Source organism: Acanthochromis polyacanthus, chromosome 4 (genome assembly GCF_021347895.1).
Source record: "Acanthochromis polyacanthus isolate Apoly-LR-REF ecotype Palm Island chromosome 4, KAUST_Apoly_ChrSc, whole genome shotgun sequence".
Taxonomy (NCBI): Eukaryota; Metazoa; Chordata; class Actinopteri; family Pomacentridae; genus Acanthochromis; species Acanthochromis polyacanthus.
This window is the reverse complement of record NC_067116.1, coordinates 18,287,993-18,308,937: the sequence shown is the minus strand read 5'-3', so window position 1 is coordinate 18,308,937 and position 20,945 is coordinate 18,287,993. Positions and strand designations below refer to the sequence as shown.

Here is a 20,945-nt window from a genome sequence, read left to right as displayed (position 1 = left end):
AGCTATGTCCAAGCTATATGATTACTTCAGAGATAATGTTTCTGAAACAGCAGTGGCAACCTTACAAATAGTTGCCAAGCAGAATGGTGTTTGTAGGTCTAGTTTCCTGTGAGCTATTTCTAAATAAAACTGAGTAATATGCGTAAAATATACACAAACATCACTAATAGTTCTTGGACTATTTTTAGCAGATTTTCTAAGAGATAATGGTTGTGAAAGATCAATGTTGACCTTAACAACACATAACAAATTGACTGGTGTCGGTAGGTGAAGTGTCCTGTGAGCTATTTCAAAATAAAACTAAGTAATATGCGTAAAATATGCTCAATGATTACTAATAGCTCTTGGAATATTTTTAGCAGATTTTCTAAGAGATAATGGTTGTGAAAGATCAATGTTGACCTTAACAACACATAACAAATTGACTGGTGTCGGTAGGTGAAGTGTCCTGTGAGCTATTTCAAAATAAAACTAAGTAATATGCGTAAAATATGCTCAATGATTACTAATAGCTGTTGGAATATTTTTAGCAGATTTTCTAAGAGATAATGGTTGTGAAAGATCAATGTTGGCCTTAACAACAGATAACAAGTTGAATGGTGTCGGTAGGTCAAGTGTCCTGTGAGCTATTTCAAAATTAAACTAAGTAATATGTGTAAAATATGCTCAATGATTACTAATAGCTCTTGGAATATTTTTAGCAGATTTTCTAAGAGATAATGGTTGTGAAAGATCAATGTTGGCCTTAACAACACATAACAAGTTGAATGGTGTTTGTAGGTCAAGTTTCCTGTGAGCTATTTCAAAATAAAAGTAATATGCGTAAAATATACACAAACATCACTAATAGCTCTTGGAATATTTTTAGCAGATTTTCTAAGAGATAATGGTTGTGAAAGATCAATGTTGGCCTTAACAACACATAACAAGTTGAATGGTGTTTGTAGGTCAAGTTTCCTGTGAGCTATTTCAAAATAAAAGTAATATGCGTAAAATATACACAAACATCACTAATAGCTCTTGGAATATTTTTAGCAGATTTTCTAAGAGATAATGGTTGTGAAAGATCAATGTTGGCCTTAACAACACATAACAAGTTGAATGGTGTTTGTAGGTCAAGTTTCCTGTGAGCTATTTCAAAATAAAAGTAATATGCGTAAAATATACACAAACATCACTAATAGCTCTTGGAATATTTTTAGCAGATTTTCTAAGAGATAATGGTTGTGAAAGATCAATGTTGGCCTTAACAACACATAACAAGTTGAATGGTGTCGGTAGGTCAAGTGTCCTGTGAGCTATTTCAAAATAAAACTAAGTAATATGTGTAAAATATGCTCAATGATTACTAATAGCTCTTGGAATATTTTTAGCAGATTTTCTAAGAGATAATGGTTGTGAAAGATCAATGTTGACCTTAACAACAGATAACAAGTTGAATGGTGTTTGTAAGTCAAGTTTCCTGTGAGCTATTTCTAAATAAAACTAAGTAATATGTCTAAAATATACACAATTATTACTTATAATTTTGAGAATATTTTCAGCAGATTTTCTAAGAGATAATGGTTGTGAAAGATCAATGTTGGCCTTAACAACACATAACAAGTTGAATGGTGTCGGTAGGTGAAGTGTCCTGTGAGCTATTTCAAAATAAAACTAAGTAATATGTGTAAAATATGCTCAATGATTACTAATAGCTCTTGGAATATTTTTAGCAGATTTTCTAAGAGATAATGGTTGTGAAAGATCAATGTTGACCTTAACAACACATAACAAATTGACTGGTGTCGGTAGGTGAAGTGTCCTGTGAGCTATTTCTAAATAAAACTAAGTAATATGTCTAAAATATACACAATTATTATTTATAGTTTCGGGAATATTTTTAGCAGATTTTCTTACAGATAATGGTTGTGAAAGATCAATATTGACCTTAACAACAGATAACAAGTTGAATGGTGTTTGTAGGTCAAGTGTCCTGTGAGCTATTTCAAAATAAAACTAAGTAATATGCGTAAAATATACACAAACATCACTAATAGCTCTTGGAATATTTTTAGCAGATTTTCTAAGAGATAATGGTTGTGAAAGATCAATGTTGACCTTAACAACAGATAACAAGTTGAATGGTGTTTGTAAGTCAAGTTTCCTGTGAGCTATTTCTAAATAAAACTAAGTAATATGTCTAAAATATACACAATTATTACTTATAATTTTGAGAATATTTTCAGCAGATTTTCTTACAGATAATGGTTGTGAAAGATCAATGTTGGCCTTAACAACACATAACAAGTTGAATGGTGTCGGTAGGTCAAGTTATTCCAAAATAAATTGGAGAAATATTTATATCACACTCAATGGACATGCATTTTTTCTGGTATATATTGAAATGTTTTATCTGTTGGACATAATGGTCGTAAAAGAACAGCAGAACACATGACAAATATTTTGTGGTTGGTCGGCTGGAATCTCTGAGAGCAATTTCCAAAAATGGAAATAGAAATAACTCTTATTGAATGAACACTTCTTCTTTGTGAGGTGTTTTTAAATGCATTTTCTTCTAGATAATGCTTGTGAAAGATGTATAATAAACTTAAACAGACAGTATTTGTATGGGGTTTTTTTTCTCCTTGATTGTCCAAACAGAAAAATCACCGATTGCAATTTTGCGACGGTCCCTAAACGCTCCGGCTGCCGCACGGAACTCCGACGGACATTCAGCGTTGATCCTTTTAGTTTTCGCCACAATCATTGTGGTTGGTGAGTTGATGGCAACAGTGAAATGTCTCTCTGACTTAACTGTACAAAATAATACCAACCTGGCTGGAATTGGTGCGGTTTTCGTGAGGCTATTAAGGCTAGAAACGGAAAAAACAAGCGAATGTCGAATATAAAACCAATTTTACCGCGCCAGCTAGCTAATAGCATGCTAACTTTATAGCTGTCTAGCGTTTTACAGTAGCCGGCGTTTGACTCTGGGAATATCTGCTGCTTACTTAACAAACACTATGACTATTAAATATATAAAAACCGAGGTTGAGCGCACAAATATCAAAGTGAAGCTGCTAGCGAAATTAGCCGCTGACGGTTTAAAGGACTCACGCGGAGAGAGAAATCTTCCTCTTCGTCCCTCTCTGCTCTTCCTCCAGCTCTTCTCCTCTGCTGTCGGTTTCTCTCTCCATGTCCGCCGTTAAAGCTGTTGCTGGGACAGTAACTGAGTTCATGGCGGCAAAAGTTCAGCTCCACGTTTAGAAACTATCGGCGGCTTCAAAACAAACCGTCTTCCGCCGGTGGAAGCACGTGGAGGGGAGTTCCTGTTGGAAGGCTGCGCAGAGGCGCCTCCAGGTGTCCGCAGAAAGAACTACAACTCCCAGCAGCACCCAGGTTAAAGCTGCACATGTCATGATGACAAAGACAAGAGGACCGAATATAAGCAGCTGTACATTTGTAAATTGTTCTGTCTGGCTGTAGGATACTTGCTATATATGTTCATGTAGGCTCAGCTACTGATTGTTTTTTTTTTTACCCTCATTCAGTAAAAGTGTGATCAGACTACACAAGACTTGGACACATGTCAGTCAAGTTTCCCTGAATAAATAAATAAATGAATAAATTACTAAATAAACAACATGAGAAGCAGTGTAAAAAAGTTACAGAATACCTTGCTTATTAATTAAATATCGATGGAACTTTAAATATTTGATTACTTGACATGATTAATTATGTACTGGAGGATTTATTAACAAAAATTATTTGATTTGTTTTGTTTTTGGGATTTTTGTTTGTTTATTTGTTTGCTTGTGTTTTGGCGTATAACAGCAAACACTGACAAGCATGATATTTAAAGAAATATAAAAAGCACCAACGCAAATTAACAGTAAAGGTTCTGACTCAATTAACAGGCGTTACTTGAAAGGCAAGTGTAGCAAATTGAAACTGTAATAAAAGTAATATTATGTACGTGAGGCAGTTGTACAGATCGTACAGGAATGTGTAAATTGTTCGCTGTGCAAAATCTCACAGTATGTAGTGTATACAATCTGAAATGTGCAAAAAGATTACAATAATCCTATTTAAAAGCTGTACATTAAAGTAACACACTGAGGGAATGTCTATGTAGACAGAGGAGATGTGACTGGTCTCATCAACAAGACCAGAGATCCCCCACCTTCTTTGTAGCTAAATTATTTTAGCCCAGGTCTCAATGTTCATAATGTATGATGAAATAAATATTTTCCAATAGAATATTATCTCTCGTTTTATCTTAAAAAGTCACCTCAGTTTCAGTAGCTGCAACATAATAGTGTCAGTAACAATGGACTAAGCAAGGGATGTTCATATTCTACAGAACAGTTAATGATACATACACCAGGCATTTATAGAAAAAAAGTGATTTGAGAAATGCAAAGCATTAAGTCTAGTAACACCCGTGTTGGTAGGAGCCAATGATATCTTTAAGTTGTGTCCATGTTTTTGTGTTTCCCCACACAAAAGGATCAATGCTTTGCACTAAAACTGAGTAATCACAGTTACTTCACAGTTTGGAGGGGAAATCTGTGCTCTTCTAGAAGTCTCTAATGATATTTTTCCAAGAATTCCAGACTATGTCAGTCTGTCTTTTAAAATGTACTTGTTCAGGATTGTATCATCAAGAGCAACACTTTTTTCAGTAACATGATCTTACTTACACTTCACATTTGCTCCCTAAAAATGGTGTTCAAAAAGAAACAAGTGCTTGTATTGTTCATTATTTGCAGATTATTAATGACTAGTCAAATCTATCCTGCTGGAATGTGGCTCCAATACAGAACAGACTGGCGGCCTTTCATTGCACCCATCAAAAAGTGAACATGTGGTCATACTGTACTCAAAAAAACAGTACCAAACTGTTTGTGGATAAAATGTTCCATTTATTTGTTTGTAAAATTATTTATTATTTACACATTTGTTTCCAACTTTATCCTCCACAGACTTTATATAATTACACTTTAAATGTAATATAAGTTAAGAATATGATGACTGATTTCTGTGTTTTCTGACTCTGGCCTACTGTAGCTGCCAGTCCACCAAACCACCTCTGAAAGAACTGAGAAAGCAGTATGATAAACATACAGTCACAAGTGTGAACGCACAATCACACCTTTAAAACATAAATACTTCTTTAGACTGAGTTGTGGTTGACCAAATAGTTCTCTGAGAGTATAACTTACTGTGGTACAGTAATGTGAACAAAAAAATAAAAGGTTATAAATAAACAAACAGTATGTTGTCAATATATACACAGGAAATGTCACTGATGACTCATTCTTTGTTGCAGCACCACTGATAGGTTTCCCCTGAGGAACCTACCACATAGAAGGAAAAGCTACAAAAATATGTAGTGTATCAAAAAATGGTTCATAAATTAGAAATGACCGAATCAACATAAGTACTTATACAATATAACAAATCTTGATGTAACCGGTACATACAACACAAAGGCAAAAATGACTAAGTTGACATTAGCAACTATTCTAGAAAGCAAATAAGCGGGTAGAGGTAGAGCACCATCTGTCAAGATGTATGGGTCCGACTGGGCAGGACCAGAGACAAAAAAATCATGAAACAATGCCAAATATAGCCTCTGATTGGAAAGTGAAATATTTAAAGCAGTCACACATTATCCACATGCTATTGCACTTATATAAACCTTTAGTTTGACAGTGCCCTAAGCAGAGGCCTGGCACGATCCTTCGGTTGGGCCTCTGCTCATTAGGATGGTGTGTTTGGGGTGGGGGGGTGGGGGTGGGGGGGGGTGGAGGGAGGTGTGAGATTTGGGGTTTAGATAGGCTGCCGCAATGTGAGCCCTACTCCTGTGTGGGTCCATTTGCAGCAAACCTAAGCACCGTTTGACTGAAAATTTAACAAACAAAACATACTTTACACATTGATTTGATAAATATCGGTATACACTGTTCTCCTTTGGCCTTCTCGGCCATGATGTTCCACAGAGACCGAGTTCCTCCATGTAGGTTTGCCTGGTTGGACATTGGGCATTTGTTACTCTCACAAAGTCCCATTAACCCTCTCCAGCAAACACAACAAACTCTCATGGACACTCGCTGCAGCTTGCTGTGCAACCATTTCTTTGGTAGGAAGCCTTTTTTTAAACATCAGTGGATTTAAGTGGTTTATGTGAGTGGGCTACAGGACGGTGATGTTGGTGTCAGAGGAAGCAGACTGGACTGATTTCTATGTGTTGCTGACTGTTGAGCGGTCCAGTGGGAAGGTCCTGTATGTCTACAATAGGTAACTGACGACTGTCCTGAGTATGGAAGAGAAAACGTGACTGGTGCCAGCTGCCATCTTGGATCTGAAACAGAAAAATGTAAGTCCAGTTATTCATCACACAATCCACAGTTTATCTGAACAAAAAGAGTCAAGGTATGAGTTGTTATTATCTGTCATATAAAAAAATACAAACATAATACTTCTCAGTTTCCGAAGCACATACAGAGCTCTGTAGTTGAAGGTTCTCCAAAGCAAAAAAGACAGTCAGCTGAGCTCTGTGAAATAATTCTCTGCTATAACATTAATTTCCATTAGGGCTGCATGAGCACTTTAACTCTTGATTAATCTGTCAGATATTTTCTTGATTAACTGATTAGCTGCTTGGTCCATAAAATACCAGAAAATAGTGAAAAATGTCTGAGTGTTTACTAAAATTCAAGAGGAGATCCCCAATGTTGTTTGTCCACAAAACAATGATATCTGGCTTACTGTCATATAGGACACACAGAAACACATAGTCCTACACGCAAAGTAGTCATAACGTGTGTATATAGAATGTAAATATTAACATAAGTCACATACTGCTGTGAGGTTGGAATATAATACTGGTGAAAGGTGCAAACCTTAGAGAGATATTAAAAGAGTATATTGGTGACACAAAATAAGTGTTACCACTTCATTCCCAAATTCAAAAGAAGATTTTGTTGTTCGTGATGTACAGTTTCACTAGTTCTCATAATCACTAGCATCCATCCTTCCAGATAACTTATGAACAGGGCAATGATTGTGTAAAAAATATTCAAAAAGTAATCTCAATAACATAGTTCTACGTAGCACAGCCTTTCAATAACATCAGATGCACAAAATGTAGTAAAAAATATTTTTATATGAGAATGGTATATGTGATATTTTGACCAACTGAAGGAAAAGCACAGGTATCACCAACAATATTAGCACCTAAATGGGATTCAGCCATTATCAACATTAGTAGTTTCACCTTAGTGCATCAGGACAAAACATCCTCTCTGATTACAGCCTAGTGCCAAGTTCTTCACTACAAGCACTCTAATTCATGTTTTACTTCAGATGTGGACGAAGATAACGGCCATTAAACTTCAAACGGCCATTAAAAACATGAATGTTTAAAAGCTGCACCATATCAGTTTATTCCTGTTTCATGTCAACCACATCTGAACTGAAATTGTAAGAATTTGTTTCATTGGAAGCCTTCCACTCTATCTTAAGAAATCGACAACAGAAATCCTTCGAACAGTACCTGTGTTCTTTAATTGTTACTGTACTTTATTTATCTATTTGCTTGCATTTAATAATTTAATGTTTGTTGTTATTGTTATCTGTCTGTTTTCGTTTACTATGATATTTACTGCTGCCTCTCAGTCAGGTCACACTTGTGAAAGAGGTCTCGATCTCAATAGGTCTTTTATCTGGTTAAATAAAAATAAATGAAAAAGACCTTCACTTGAGACATCTATTCTGTTTATTACCTTGCACTCATCTTGTAGCACATGTGGTTCAAGTAGTGTGTCTTTCTCAAATATCTGCTTGTTCCAGCCACGGAACCGAAGCCTGGTGTTCTCTCTGTGTGAGGGTCCGGTGGAGCTGAAGCCATCTGTGGTGCCGTAGGGTGGATCACTTAAACAGTGAAGCGTGATGCTTTGGCTAGCCTCAGTGCTCAGTAAGTGGAGAAACTTCATTTGGACTTTACTTGCACCAAACACCATCTAAGGGAGAGAGCAGACCGTGTGTACTGTGATCACTGTCATCATGATCACAAAGGAACATTTGCTCTGATACAGACGACAATGTTTCCTACATTAAGGAAATAGGACTAGGCAAATTAATGCTTTTACAAGTTAAGGTTCTAAAGTAATCGAAAGTTAATTGGATTCTTTTATCTTCTGTGTTAAATAATGTCAGCTCTAATACAGTGAATCTTCAAAAACCCTGGAATGGATATCATTAAGAGACTGCTCATTAATCTGGTACAAAACCAATGAAGAAAGGATTAGCGCTGCTTTATATTCTCTCTTATTCATTTTCTTTCTGTCACTCTTTACCTTTAAGTAAAACACTGAAAGCAGGAGTTGTTTTTTAAAACTTTAGTTTTAGTGTACAGCTGTAAAGCACTCTGAATTTCTTAATTATTCTTTCTTTCTCATTTCATTCCGGGTTTTAGTATTCATCCCAGCAAAAACCGCTTCATAGCTAACACTTCTACTTCAGTGTTACCTTATTAGATGCCACTGGATGTAAACATGTCTGTCCCCCTGCAGTGAAGTTGCAGAAGACCTTGAAGGCATCAGAGGTACAGCCCAGGTTTGGATCAACCCAGAACCAATCTAAAAGCCAGAACAGAAAGAGAGTGAGACCATCTATAACAAAACGACAACAAACTCTTGCTATCCCTTCCCTTCTGTACACGAGCAACAAAACTCACCATCTTTGAGCTTGTGCTGACAGTCCAGCAGGTCTTTACAGACACGAGCTGGGTTCTCCCTTGTGCCGAGAGGCTTTTTGATGCTTTCAATCACACTGCTCAGGTAACGGAGGGTCTTGAGTATCTCCGTATTCTGGTCTGGAAGGCTCATCTCCATGCTCTGGAAACTCTAGTTAAAATTTGTTAAAAGCAACACAGTCAACTCTAAAACTGAGAATTCCAGTGAACCAGTTCCAACCACCTACACAACATCATATCTGCTTATCCATAATTTATCCATCCATTCATGCAGAGTGCCTTACCTCTGTCCTGAGGGCAGCATTGGAGTCAGAAAAACTGTAGACTGCCAAGTCATCATATACATGCCTCTGTGGATACAAAATCAACATAGCCAGCTGAATGAAAGCCACAATAGATCCAGTGTACTGTTCATTATTAAAGTGAAAGATGTTAATCTGTAGGTTTGTTCACTGGTTCTAGAAAACATGGCGCTTCAGTATGTTGAGTTTGCAGAGAAAATCTTAACAGAACCGAATACACTCTAATACCATAGAAAAGCAGTAAAATAAGTCTTGCACCAATAAACCATCACATTCCTGACTCCAGGAGGGGGAAGAAAAATACATTCCACTCAATATAAACACCACAGTTATCACTTAATGTGTGTAAACAAAAAAGGCACCTGACATACTGTAGGCGTTTTTCTGGGATTTTAAAATTGTTCAAACACAGAAAGGTTATTCAGAGAGTAAAGATCTACAGATTATCCACAAGTTACGACAAATAAGAGAAGCGAGAAAGAGCTCTAATACGGATCCAACAGAGGACAATCAATGATCCGTTTTGGCAGTGCTACAGAACAAAATTACACGTGTTCTTTCTTATCACTGAAATGGATGATTTGTTGGCTCATCTACAGTAAGACAGGAAATAGACATCTGCCCTGGCTCTATCATACTCTGGCTGCTGTCAGAGAAATGGATTGTACTTTTTCCCTTTTCTCTGAAAAGTCTATTGAGGCCTGGAAAAGCAGCATATTTCTGGTTTCAGTAAAGAAGAAAGATGTAACTTTGTTACTCCCCAAACAGAATGAGATAAACACATAACATGGTGAGGTACGCATTTTTTTAACCGAGTCCAGAGCTGTACATTTTTACATTTTTATGTCCAAATCTTCTGCATTTTACACAGAAACAGGACCTAGCCAACCTTGGCCACCTGTCTACCTTGCTGACACCAAATACTTACTGCTGGACCGGGAGCACCGGGGGGTCCCTGGGATGGGAGGAAAGAAAAACACTAAATAAATGACAGAGTTGGGGGGAAAAAACAACATTGTGGTTGCAGTCAGTTTACTTTCTGATCTATCATGTATGTATGATGTTATATACTATATATATTTAAGAGTGCAATCATTGAACTGCCTAATCCTGACTGCCCAAGTGAATTATGAATAGAGCAGTGTCTTTGTTTTGGACTTAAACAATGTATGTAACAAATCATATCATGTTGGAATGTAAAATTACTTCATTTACATTCCATACATAATGACCCAAAATTTATAAAAATCTGCTCACACTGGGCTGAATTGAAAGGGTTTTCCCCCATAATTATTTCTAATTAGAAATATACCAGAAGTGTATTGTTACATTTATACAGTACATATAATGCTGAAGTGTAATAATAAAGTTTATGCTTACTCTGGGTCCTGGACTTCCCGGTGGTCCTTGAGGCCCCTGAAATTGTTAGACACAGACCATATGAGTCAAAAGGCTAAAAAACTACTACAACCTAAATGATTAATACACATTGCCAGCTTTAAAAACTGTGCATTGAAGCATCACAGTGAGCAGAATGGGCCCTAATGAGCAACTTGCAGGTATAATTTCTGACTAAATCTATACTTTATAGCTGGAAAAATGCATGCACAATTCAGTGTTTTATGAGGCAAAGGCAAAAATTCAGATGAAAAAGCAGCCTTTTTGAGCAGCAATCAAAAACCTTTTTTACACCACGTCACATTATGTGACATAACGGAGTTGTGTCGGCCTCAGCATACTGTACAATAGTCGGTAAAAAAAATCAGCTAGAGTTTAGAAAGTTGTTTTGTTTTGTTTTATGGCTAATGACTTTAATTTTTATACATCTTTTATTTTGGTGAATTACTGCATTTGTAAAATTACAACCTGCTGAAACACCAAGTTTACACTTTTCCTAACGAGTTAGCTTTTGTGTCTGGGTCAGTTTTGTGCAGCCTGCATCAGTAACAAAAAAATGACTCTGTACAGCTCTCATTTTAGACAGGAAGTTGTCCCAAGTGACACCACAGAGTTTCAGACAGGATGTTCTTTGGCACAGACAGCTCCTTAAGTTCCAGCAGCAGCAGCAGCAGCAGCAGCAATAGGCACACATCTATCAGAGATTCATCTTAAAGAAAAAATGGAAATTGTTTGTTTTTGTTTGAAAACTTCTAATTTAGTCAGCTCTCTCCCACTTACTTTCTCTCCCTCATATGGCTTTGTAAAAACGTGTTGCTTTATGTTAGTATAGGGAGATTAATAATACCAGCTGATCCTCAGGCATTTATTTCTGTTCTGGTAAGTATTAATACTCTGAAATGTTTTACTAATGGACATTATTTCCCCTAATCCCTGTGTTGTTTTGCTGTCTTTGACTAGGCAGGCTTGCAATTATCAGCTTGTTTCCATTCTATGTGTACAAATATACATTTTGACCTCAAAGGCATCATAACTCTTGTTGTGATCCATATTTCTTTACATTAAATCTGATCTGGTCATGAACCTAAACATTGCTCTTTAAAGAGCAAGAAAGATTTATGATTAACTTTTTCCTTCATCTCTTTCTGTGATGCTGTGCAGAGCAGAAGCAGAGTACCATCATGTTACGGTATATGTGATCACCTACTGCCCCCTCTGGCCGATCAGGGACATACCACTGTTCTTGTAGCAGTTACAAGGGACAGGTGGACTACCTGAAATTTGTTTTAGGATTTCAGGTTGATCTCGTGCCCATATTCAATGCTGTGAAAAAGTATCTTAATTTTTGGAATATTTATCACATTTAAATGTTTTAGATCATTAAAATAATTTTAATATTAGACAGAGATAACCCACAAACCACAAAATACAGTTTGAAAAAGTAATTGCCTTCTTAATCAAACAACTGGTTGGGCTACCCTTGGCATCTCCATGGAGGAATTTTGACCCACTCTACTCTGTAGAATAGTTTTTATTCGGCCACATTAGATGGTTTTCGATCTGCAATGGCCTGTTTGAGGTCTTGCCACAGCATCTGATTTGGATTCAAGTCTGGACTTTGAATCACTAAAGTTTCACAAAACCTTGATTTTATTCTTTTTGAGTCACTCATAGCGGGACTTGCTTGTGTGCTGTGAGTCATTGTCATTCTGAGAACCCATTTGCGCTTTAGGTCAATAACTGATGGTGGATATTCTGCAGGAGGATTTTCTGATAGAGAGCAGAATTCATGGTTCCTTCAATTATGATGAATCATCCAAGTCCTCAAACCATCACACTACCACCACCATGTTTCCCTGCTGGTATGATGTTTTTTCATTGAATGCAGTATTAGCTTTACACCAGATGTAACAGACCCATGTTTCCAAAAAGTTCCACTTCTGACTCATCAGTCCACAGGATGTTATCCCAAAAGTCTTGGGGCTCATCCAGATTTTTTTTTTTTTTGCAAATACCAGACGAGCCTTTGTTCTTTTTGGTCAGTAGTGGACCTGGCAACTCTTCCAGGGAGCTCATTTTTTTCCAGTGTCTTCCTTATTGTGGAATCATGTAGACGGACTTTAATTGAGGCCAGTGAGGTCTGCAGTTCTTTTGATGTTCATCTGGGTTCTTTTGTGACTCCTGGATGGGATATCTACGCGCTGTTGGAGAAATGTTGGTAAGCTGGCCACTACTGGAAAGGTTCACCACTGTTCCATCTTTCTCCATTTGTGGATAATGTCTCTCACTGTGATTCTCTAGAGTCCCAGAGCTTTAGCAATGGCTTTGTAGCCCTTTCCAGATTGATAAATGTCAATGTTTGTATCTATTCTTGAATCTCTTTAGAACGTGGCATGGTGCTGCTTTTTGAGACCCTTTAGCTACTTCACAATGCCAGACAGGTTCTACTGAAGTGATCTTTAGATTCAACAAGCCCAGCAGTAATCATATGTGGATGTGGCTGGTGAAACTGAACCCAATTGCCAAATGAATTTGGTCATTTGATAGATTGGTAGCGTAGGGGTCATTATTTTTTCACATAGAGAAAGGTAGGACAGGACAGCATTTTTCCTTGAATAAATAAAAGCATCATTGACAAACTCCATTTTGTGTTTTCTTGGGTTATCTTTATCTTAAAGTAAAATTTGTTTGACAATCTGAAACATTTAAATGTGACAAATACACAAAAATAGAAGATATCTGTCGAGTGGAACACTTTTTCACAACTGTATATATATGCATATGCACACATTTGACATTGTTTGAGAGAAAGGCTAAGATGATGGTCCATTGTGTAAACAGTCTCTTTGTGTATGCGTGTATGACAGTGTAAGTTTCAGAGGGATTTAATCTAAACTGACAATCTAACAACAGTTTACATTACAGAGTGGGAACAGAGATGTAGAAATGACTGTGAAGATTTTACTGTGGGTTGCCATGCTAACATTTTGACAAGGCATTTCCTCAACAGCGTATACACAGGAGGGAGAGTACTGTAAGGCGTCACATCCAGGAGATACCGAGTAACCGCTACGTACACTATGACTCAGCTACAGCGTACTACTGTCACTGTATGACAGCCCTAGATACAAAACTTGCATTTACCACAAGCGTGCATTCATGTATCCTTTCAGCACACTTCATCATCTACAGTCTCTGTTTTTTGCATCCACAAGCTTCTTTTAGGTGGTGCCATGACAATATCATGTTGCCATGGGAATATCATACGGTATGTTGACCTGTAATCATACATACTAGAATTCACTCTGACAATCTCAACAGGCTTTTCAGTGTTTTACTACTGAAGCAATTACATCTTACCATTTCTCCATTGTTTCCTTTTGGACCCTGCGGTCCCTGTAGAAAAGAAAAATAACAATGTCAAGACATCGCAAACACTGTATTCCACTCTGTTATAAGTGCACACTTGAATTAGAACTTGGTCAGTTTCAAAAGTAGCTTTATTTGAAGCGAAAGAATAGTTTAAAAACTAATGTTCATTGCCCTGAAATATTTGCTTTGTCATTACATAATTTACACGTGCATAAAGAGACACCTACTGGTTTTCCCACTGGGCCCATCGTTCCCTCAGGGCCTACAGGTCCAGTGAATCCCTAAAACAAACAATGAGATTGATCTTATCAACAGTAACAATGTAGAAAAGTTAGTTGCAAAATGGAAGTCTGAAAAGGCTTTATTGTGTCCAGAGCAATTAAATATGTATCCTCTGTCTTAATATGCACTTACATAGCTAGGTAGAAGATTTATTGGCTACCAACGGTACATTAGAATGAAGCCCTGCCTACCAATGACTATTTAAGTTTTTTTCAAACTTACCAGAGTACCCATAGGGCCTCTAGGGCCAGGAAAGCCTCTCAGTCCTAAATCACCATTCGGCCCCTGTTTGAAAGTAAAAGAAGGCATGTCAATATGCTAGGACTTGTTTCTTCACCTTATTTTCTAATATATTTTCTCATATTTCACATTTTAAATATTGGTAAACTATTCAGTCTCTTACCTTTGGCCCTGGAAAGCCCTGTAAACCAACCATTCCCAGATCTCCAGACTCCCCCTACAAATAGAAAACGTATTCACATCATAGCAGCAGAAGGCCATTTTCACATTTAGCTTGTTTATCATATCATTATAATGAGTAAATACAGTTTGTGTGCATGTAGTTATGTGATTTTATTATTTCCCACCCTATTTACTTATCAATAAGTCCAGACACAACAGGGACACAGTATGATGGCCCTAAAAACTCTCCTTGACCTTTTCAAAAGAAGCGGGACACACGCAAGGCTTTAGCTCTGGATCAACAGCAGCCCCAATACATATTCACATACAATCCTAGACGCATGCTCTGTAGGGATGGATATGTGCACCCTATACTGTTTCTAAGCAATGTCTGCCGTTCAGGGTGGCAGGCACTGTGTTTGTACAGCCAGTCATTCACATCCTTTAGACTGATCCACTTTCAAACCGGTGAGTTTGGCCGAGGAACTCTATTCACCAAAAAGTGTAAAAGGATCTGACTGTTGGGCCCAAGTCGCCTCTCTGTTTCATGAGCGTCAATGGAGATAACTAGTGGAGGGAGGGGAGAGGAGGGGATTGAATGTTGTTTCTTTTTTCTTTTTCTTTGAGGAGTTACATAAGTAAAGTGGAGCACCTCTTTTTCAGCTCTCTGGAGTGTGAGGATCTTACATAACTTGGCCTTACCAGGCGGAATGTTTCCATTCCTGGTCTCGCCCAGATAATTTGTTACTCCACTCAGGGTGAAAAAGTGTCAGACACACACATTTTAAGCCGACCACAGACTGAATGCATAGGCCCCTCAAGCTATATATAGAGAGGTATTAAATAATGTACATAAGCTTTTCAAATCCTTTTTTAACAAGAGAATTCCTAGGGATGGTAATAATTTAAGAAGAGCAATGCAGAGCCCTAGACTGTTATGATTTCAATTATTTCAAAAAACATGGATGTGTGAAAGACATAAGACTTGCATAACCAAGAGCAAAGAAAACTGTAGGAATGTCAGGATAAAACGGTTACACAAATATCAGAGACTGAATGGAAGAACAGGGTGGAATAGGGTTCACCTGAAACATTCATATCAAAAGGAAGATTTTCACATCAATCGTATTGTTAAAAATCTATTTCAGGCAAAGAACGAACCAAATATTCCTATTTTAACATAGATTTTTCCTTTAAAACGCCTGCATATACTCACTGGTTGTCCTTTGGTTCCTGGGTCTCCTTTTCTGCCTTGGTCACCAGTAGCCCCTTCCATGCCTTTGATTCCAGAGGCTCCTCTGTCCCCTGGCAGACCAGGTTCACCCTGAATCAACAAAGGTTGGGAATTAAAAATAACAGTAGAAAAATATATTTAAAAAATTTCCTTTGCCAGCGACATTTTTGTCTGTCATGACACACTGCACTAATTAAGAATAAACCAGGCCTTCTGTCATCATTTTCACCTTCTGACCAGGCAGTCCTCTTTCTCCAAGTGGTCCAGGAGATCCAACTTCTCCCCTGGGACCTGGATGTCCAACAGGTCCCTCATGTCCCACCAAGCCTCTCTGACCCTGCAGGGTGGGTAACAAAGAAATATGTTCCAATTTTGAATACGTAAAATTATCAGTATGGGTATATCAAAATAGCTTTTAAGCTAAAAAGAAAAAGATTGTTTTCTATAGGTTGACCTCCCAAACAGAGTTAGCTTAATTGACTGTGACCTAAAGCAGAAGCATTCTGTTACCAGGTTTTCTCATGAACAAAGTTTGTATCCTTAAGGTGTGAGAAGATGTGTGAAATTTATCACTTCCTCATAGAGAACTGGCAAAGCAGATGTTTCAAATCTTTGGAACTTGTATTGTTTGCAAGTTTGTTTAGAGAGTTTTTCGTCTTCCCTGCCTTTTGCTACTCATCGTTAAATTTCTTGGAATATTATTAGTACCAACTATTGAGCAGAAGAAAACAATGAAACCATTCTTAAAGGACACTTCAATATTAACACTACTATACTTTATAGTAAGCTAACGTTTCAGTGAGTATAATGGATACATAAAGCATGACTACTGTGTTTACTTCCTTGCGTGAGTGTTCAGACAAAAACCATACACTGTTTGCTCCGTTCAATAAAACACTGCTCCATAGTGCTGCTAGTTTTAAGTAAATCCTCATTTTAAGATCAACATCTGGATATTTCTTATTTTGAAAAGCTGCTCTTAAACAGCTGATGCTCAAACCCCTGATGTTGGAGCCTCCAGCAGCAGCAGTCAGTGGCACACTGTATCAAAAATAGGTCAGGCAGCAGGCTAATGTAATGCAAAACCAGCCTTCTGGTCGATTAAAAAAGAAAAGCAAAACACAATTCTGCGCATGAATTCTGGAAAATCGGACGGGGTAGTTTGCCTGATGAGTACTTGTGTATGTGTTTGTGCTGGACAATTCGATTGAAAAAAGCTATGGTTTACAGCGCCCTCCATAGTTATTGGCACCCCTGGTTAAGATGTGTTGAAAACCTTAAAATAAATTCAATTTTTATTGCAGAAGCATACTCTCACACTGAAAATTGTTGAAAAATGTATTGTAGGAGAAGATTAGGTGCTGCTTTGTTGGCAAAAGGGGGTTGTACAAAGTATTAACATCAGGGTGCTAATAATTGTGGCACACATGATTTGATGTAAAATAATTATTTCTTAATGTGCGATTTTTTTCCCCACTGAATAAATGCATTTGAATTAAAGGTTGGACTTTCCTCTTTTTTTCATTGTGGTCCTATATTATTTAGAAAAAAATGAATTTATTAGAAGCTAAAGAACACATCTTAACCAGAGGTGCCAATAATTATGGAGGCCGCTGTATGTTCTGTATAGTATAATCACCTATTTATTTCTTTTCAGCATTTCAGTTTCACCATGTGTTTCATTACATGTTCAAAACACATTTCTAAATTTGTCACAATAATATAGCTGTTCTTTACAGCATATTTCTCAAATGCACCCATTAAACTCACTGCCTGTCACTAAGTTTCTATCTCACATTGCAGACCGCAGCGGTTTCCTGCTTCATCGGCAGTGTGCCGAGGCAGAAGGAAGCGAGTGATATTAGAATAACAGACGGAGTGGGATGTCGTGTCACATACAGCTTCTGCTCCTCAATCACTGGGAGGACAGCGGGTAAGTCAGGAATAAGGCTGGAATTACACCACTGTAGGTTTACTGGGTCAACCCCTCAACCTGCAGGTGCAGGAAAAGTCTTGCATAAGACAAAGCCACTGTCTAGAAGTTTAGTAATATTTCAGAGACCAGAAACTCATTCAACTCTAACACATGGCCTCTCCCACGTACAGGGATGTAACTCAGTACTACACACATGGGAGGACAGAGCTGAACATGGCAGCGATCATTGATACTTTTTGTCAAAATTGTTGCTGACCTTTTATCAACAGGATCCCCAAAATTCTAGTAGTGCCACTGCATGCAGACATGTACTTACACAACAGTACAGAAATTCACCTCAAAACAGATGCTGTAACGTCAAGTCAATGACAGGTAAAAATAGGCCTGTTAAACAGATGAGATATTATAGTCTGTTCTTAATTTCATATACATCTTGTGTAACACATATATATAAGAATAATCATAAATCACATTCCAACTTGCTGAAACTTGTGACATGAAGGACTGGGTTACTATTTTTACCGTCTCCACTGCTGATATGTTGCTGCTGATTTAGAAATTTGAGTAGTGAGGTACAAGCTTCAAAATAATTTTGATTTGTATGCTATGAGCTCTTTTTGACATCATGTCTTAAAAATGTTGACAATATTGCATCGCCAGTCCACAGTAAGTCAAGCCAACAAAACATGGCTTCCTACTAAAGTCTGTGTATAATACAGCAACAGAAAGCTTGTGGTACTTACAAAACTTTGAGAATTAGTTCCACTCACGAGTCCCTGTTTATACAGAGCTGTGTTAAGTTACTGCTAATATAAACTAAGAATTTTCAGCTGTTGTGACTTTAATCTGGTAACGTGCTGGTGAACTGGCAGGGACAGTTTATCATGCAGATGTTACATGAAATATATTTGCTTTTTACAGAATTAATGGAGCTTCATTGGTGCTTTAATTAAACAATTTTTCTCGTCTGTGAGGTGCAGCGGAGCACAGTTTGGCTGACAGCTTGACAACTACTCGCCAAAATGGAGAAAAAACATAACTTTGGCTTGTCTAAAAAAATTTTTGTTTATCGGGGTTCCCTGGTGCTATCAAATGTACATGCTTCTTCTATTGAATAGCTGACCTAAAAACAGAAGCCTCCAGTCAAAACACCAGTCAGATACTTGAATTACAAAACAACAGTCTGGTTCCTCAGATGCTGCTGGAACATTGTAAGTTGGATTTCAGAGGATAATCTTCACTGCATTTCTTTCCTGTTGCTCACCAACATTATACTGTCCAAATGAGGAAAAGAATGATTATGAAGACCATCATTATTATAGGAATAATGACAATCAAGGATAAAGAGGATGAAGACTATTCTACAGGGACTGTGAAGCCTTCCAGCTGCTTTTTTCCTACTATGGAAGCATGTAATGAGAAACTGAAAAGTTTCCTGCTGATCTCTCCTGCTGAGACAACCCTGGGTGATTTGTGAAAAGCCCTGTCTCAGTTACAGAATGCCCTGAAAACATAGAAACCAAAGTCAGCAGGCTCAAGAAAAACCTGCTATCTGCAAAAACATTTAATGTATACGAAAAGGTCTCTGTGAATAAAATGAGGCAACATTCTATTATTTAGAATTTATGCATTTCATGTGATTTAGGAGCTGGAACACAGTTTGACTGTTACTAGACTTAATTCAGAAGTGAGAAAAAAACACTAGTTTTAAAAATTAGACTTACTCGACTTTTACACATTCTGTAGTGTAAATGAAAGACAGATGGAAACACTAAGCTTGAAAGCACATTATATTGAAATGTTTTGAATGATTACTTGTGCTTTGTCTCAGATACACTCAGACACAGCTCAAATAAAATACCTGTCCTACGTGGATCGTGTAGCACTGGTTCGCATGATGAGTGAATGTATAGTGAGGTTATATGGTGTGCCCTGATGCACTCTGTAGTCTTATAGCACTAAGATCAAAAAAATGATAGCCATCAGCTAATTGTACTGAATATATTCCTTCAGTCTAGTGGTCGACTTTTTCGTTGCTACATTGCTTTCCTAAATCCTTCCAATACAGACCACCAATCTGCTACGGAGATTTAACGCTATGCACAGCAAAGGAAATATCCTCTTGAAAGTTCAGTTATGCAAGTAAACCTTCTGACTCCTTGTGTGACCTACATTTATGGTGCTGAGCACAAACTTTTGAGTTTCGCTTTATATATATTTAACAAATACATAATTTCCTAGAAAGGACAGGCAAGTCAACTGACTTGCTAGCATTTGCTATAATGTTAATTGTGCTCAGACAGGTCAAAGTTCCAGAAACATTTATATTTAGCTCCACATTGCTGTCTGTATGATACGTCACAGATTACCTGTCGTCCTTGTTTTCCTGGTAGTCCTGGTAAGCCAGTCAGTCCTGGGGGACCATCCAGTCCTGGGTAACCATTCATTCCCACAAGTCCAGGAAAACCAGTTGGACCCTGGAAAATGACAATGTCACTCAGCCTGAAGAGCACTTACACTTTCACTTTGACTATTTCACATGTCTGCCAGGTTTTTAATACAGTACTGTCCCATTCGCTCGTAACATTCCATGACTTGATATAAAGTCTTACATAGTCAGATCCATCCCCACAGTACTGTGCCAGCACTAGGGATGGGAATTGATAAGAATTTAGCGATTCCGATTCCATTATCGATGCTGCTTATCGATCCGATTCCTTATCGATTCTCTTATCGATTCTCATTGGGTAAGGGCATGAAAAAATACAATACTCCAAGCCAGAGTGAGAGCCAGCATCTGAGCCAGCATGGCTCAGGCCATCATCATTGTCATCTAAAATATAATTCCAGGAGATAGGCAATATTCATATGGTGAAGTGAGGTTAACTGCGCTAGCATAAACACAATGTACAGGACCTGGAGGAGTTAGCTCCGCTCCTGCTTTTACCTGGATGAGGCTCACCTGCGCTAAGTAGCGTATCAAACGCAGTACATTTCCGCAAAGTAATTGAATGCTGGGTGGACAGATGTTTCAGCATATTGGAAGTATTTCCGCCCTTTGACGAAATTGAAGCATTGCAAGTTGCAAGTAGCCCTGTGTCGTCTTTATGAGTGAAATATAGCCACACTTTTGAGTGCTTCTGCCGGGATGCCATGTTGGAAAAGTCCAGAACCTGCGTGTGACATCATCACGTTTTTGCGATGTAGGAGGAATCGATAAGCGGAATCGTCGGGCAAGTAAACAAACGATTCTTAGGAATCGAATTACTGGGAACC

The 20,945-nt window shown here is 37.8% G+C and overlaps 2 protein-coding genes across 4 annotated transcripts in view; both read right to left on the bottom strand.

The window, feature by feature from the left end:
- Positions 1-3,644, bottom strand: part of znhit6 (zinc finger HIT-type containing 6) — a 54,454-nt gene extending 50,810 nt beyond the window's left edge. The window contains exon 1 of the mRNA XM_022214966.2: positions 3,100-3,644. Coding sequence (XP_022070658.2) covers positions 3,100-3,221 — 122 coding nt within the window. The 5' untranslated portion in view covers positions 3,222-3,644. The remainder of the gene's footprint in view (positions 1-3,099) is intronic.
- A 1,242-nt stretch (positions 3,645-4,886) lies between these two features.
- The window catches only part of LOC110965809 (collagen alpha-1(XXIV) chain), a 103,820-nt gene continuing 87,761 nt past the window's right edge, over positions 4,887-20,945 (bottom strand). For all 3 annotated transcript variants that reach the window (XM_051947462.1, XM_051947463.1, XM_051947464.1), the window contains 14 exons: positions 20,039-20,146; positions 15,963-16,070; positions 15,716-15,823; positions 14,501-14,554; positions 14,320-14,382; positions 14,043-14,096; positions 13,804-13,839; positions 10,426-10,461; positions 9,974-10,000; positions 9,028-9,093; positions 8,726-8,894; positions 8,518-8,627; positions 7,773-8,009; positions 4,887-6,349 (listed from right to left, as the gene is read on the bottom strand). In XM_051947462.1, the coding sequence (XP_051803422.1) occupies positions 6,203-6,349; positions 7,773-8,009; positions 8,518-8,627; positions 8,726-8,894; positions 9,028-9,093; positions 9,974-10,000; positions 10,426-10,461; positions 13,804-13,839; positions 14,043-14,096; positions 14,320-14,382; positions 14,501-14,554; positions 15,716-15,823; positions 15,963-16,070; positions 20,039-20,146 (1,323 nt within the window). In that variant the 3' untranslated portion in view covers positions 4,887-6,202. The remainder of the gene's footprint in view (positions 6,350-7,772; positions 8,010-8,517; positions 8,628-8,725; positions 8,895-9,027; positions 9,094-9,973; positions 10,001-10,425; positions 10,462-13,803; positions 13,840-14,042; positions 14,097-14,319; positions 14,383-14,500; positions 14,555-15,715; positions 15,824-15,962; positions 16,071-20,038; positions 20,147-20,945) is intronic.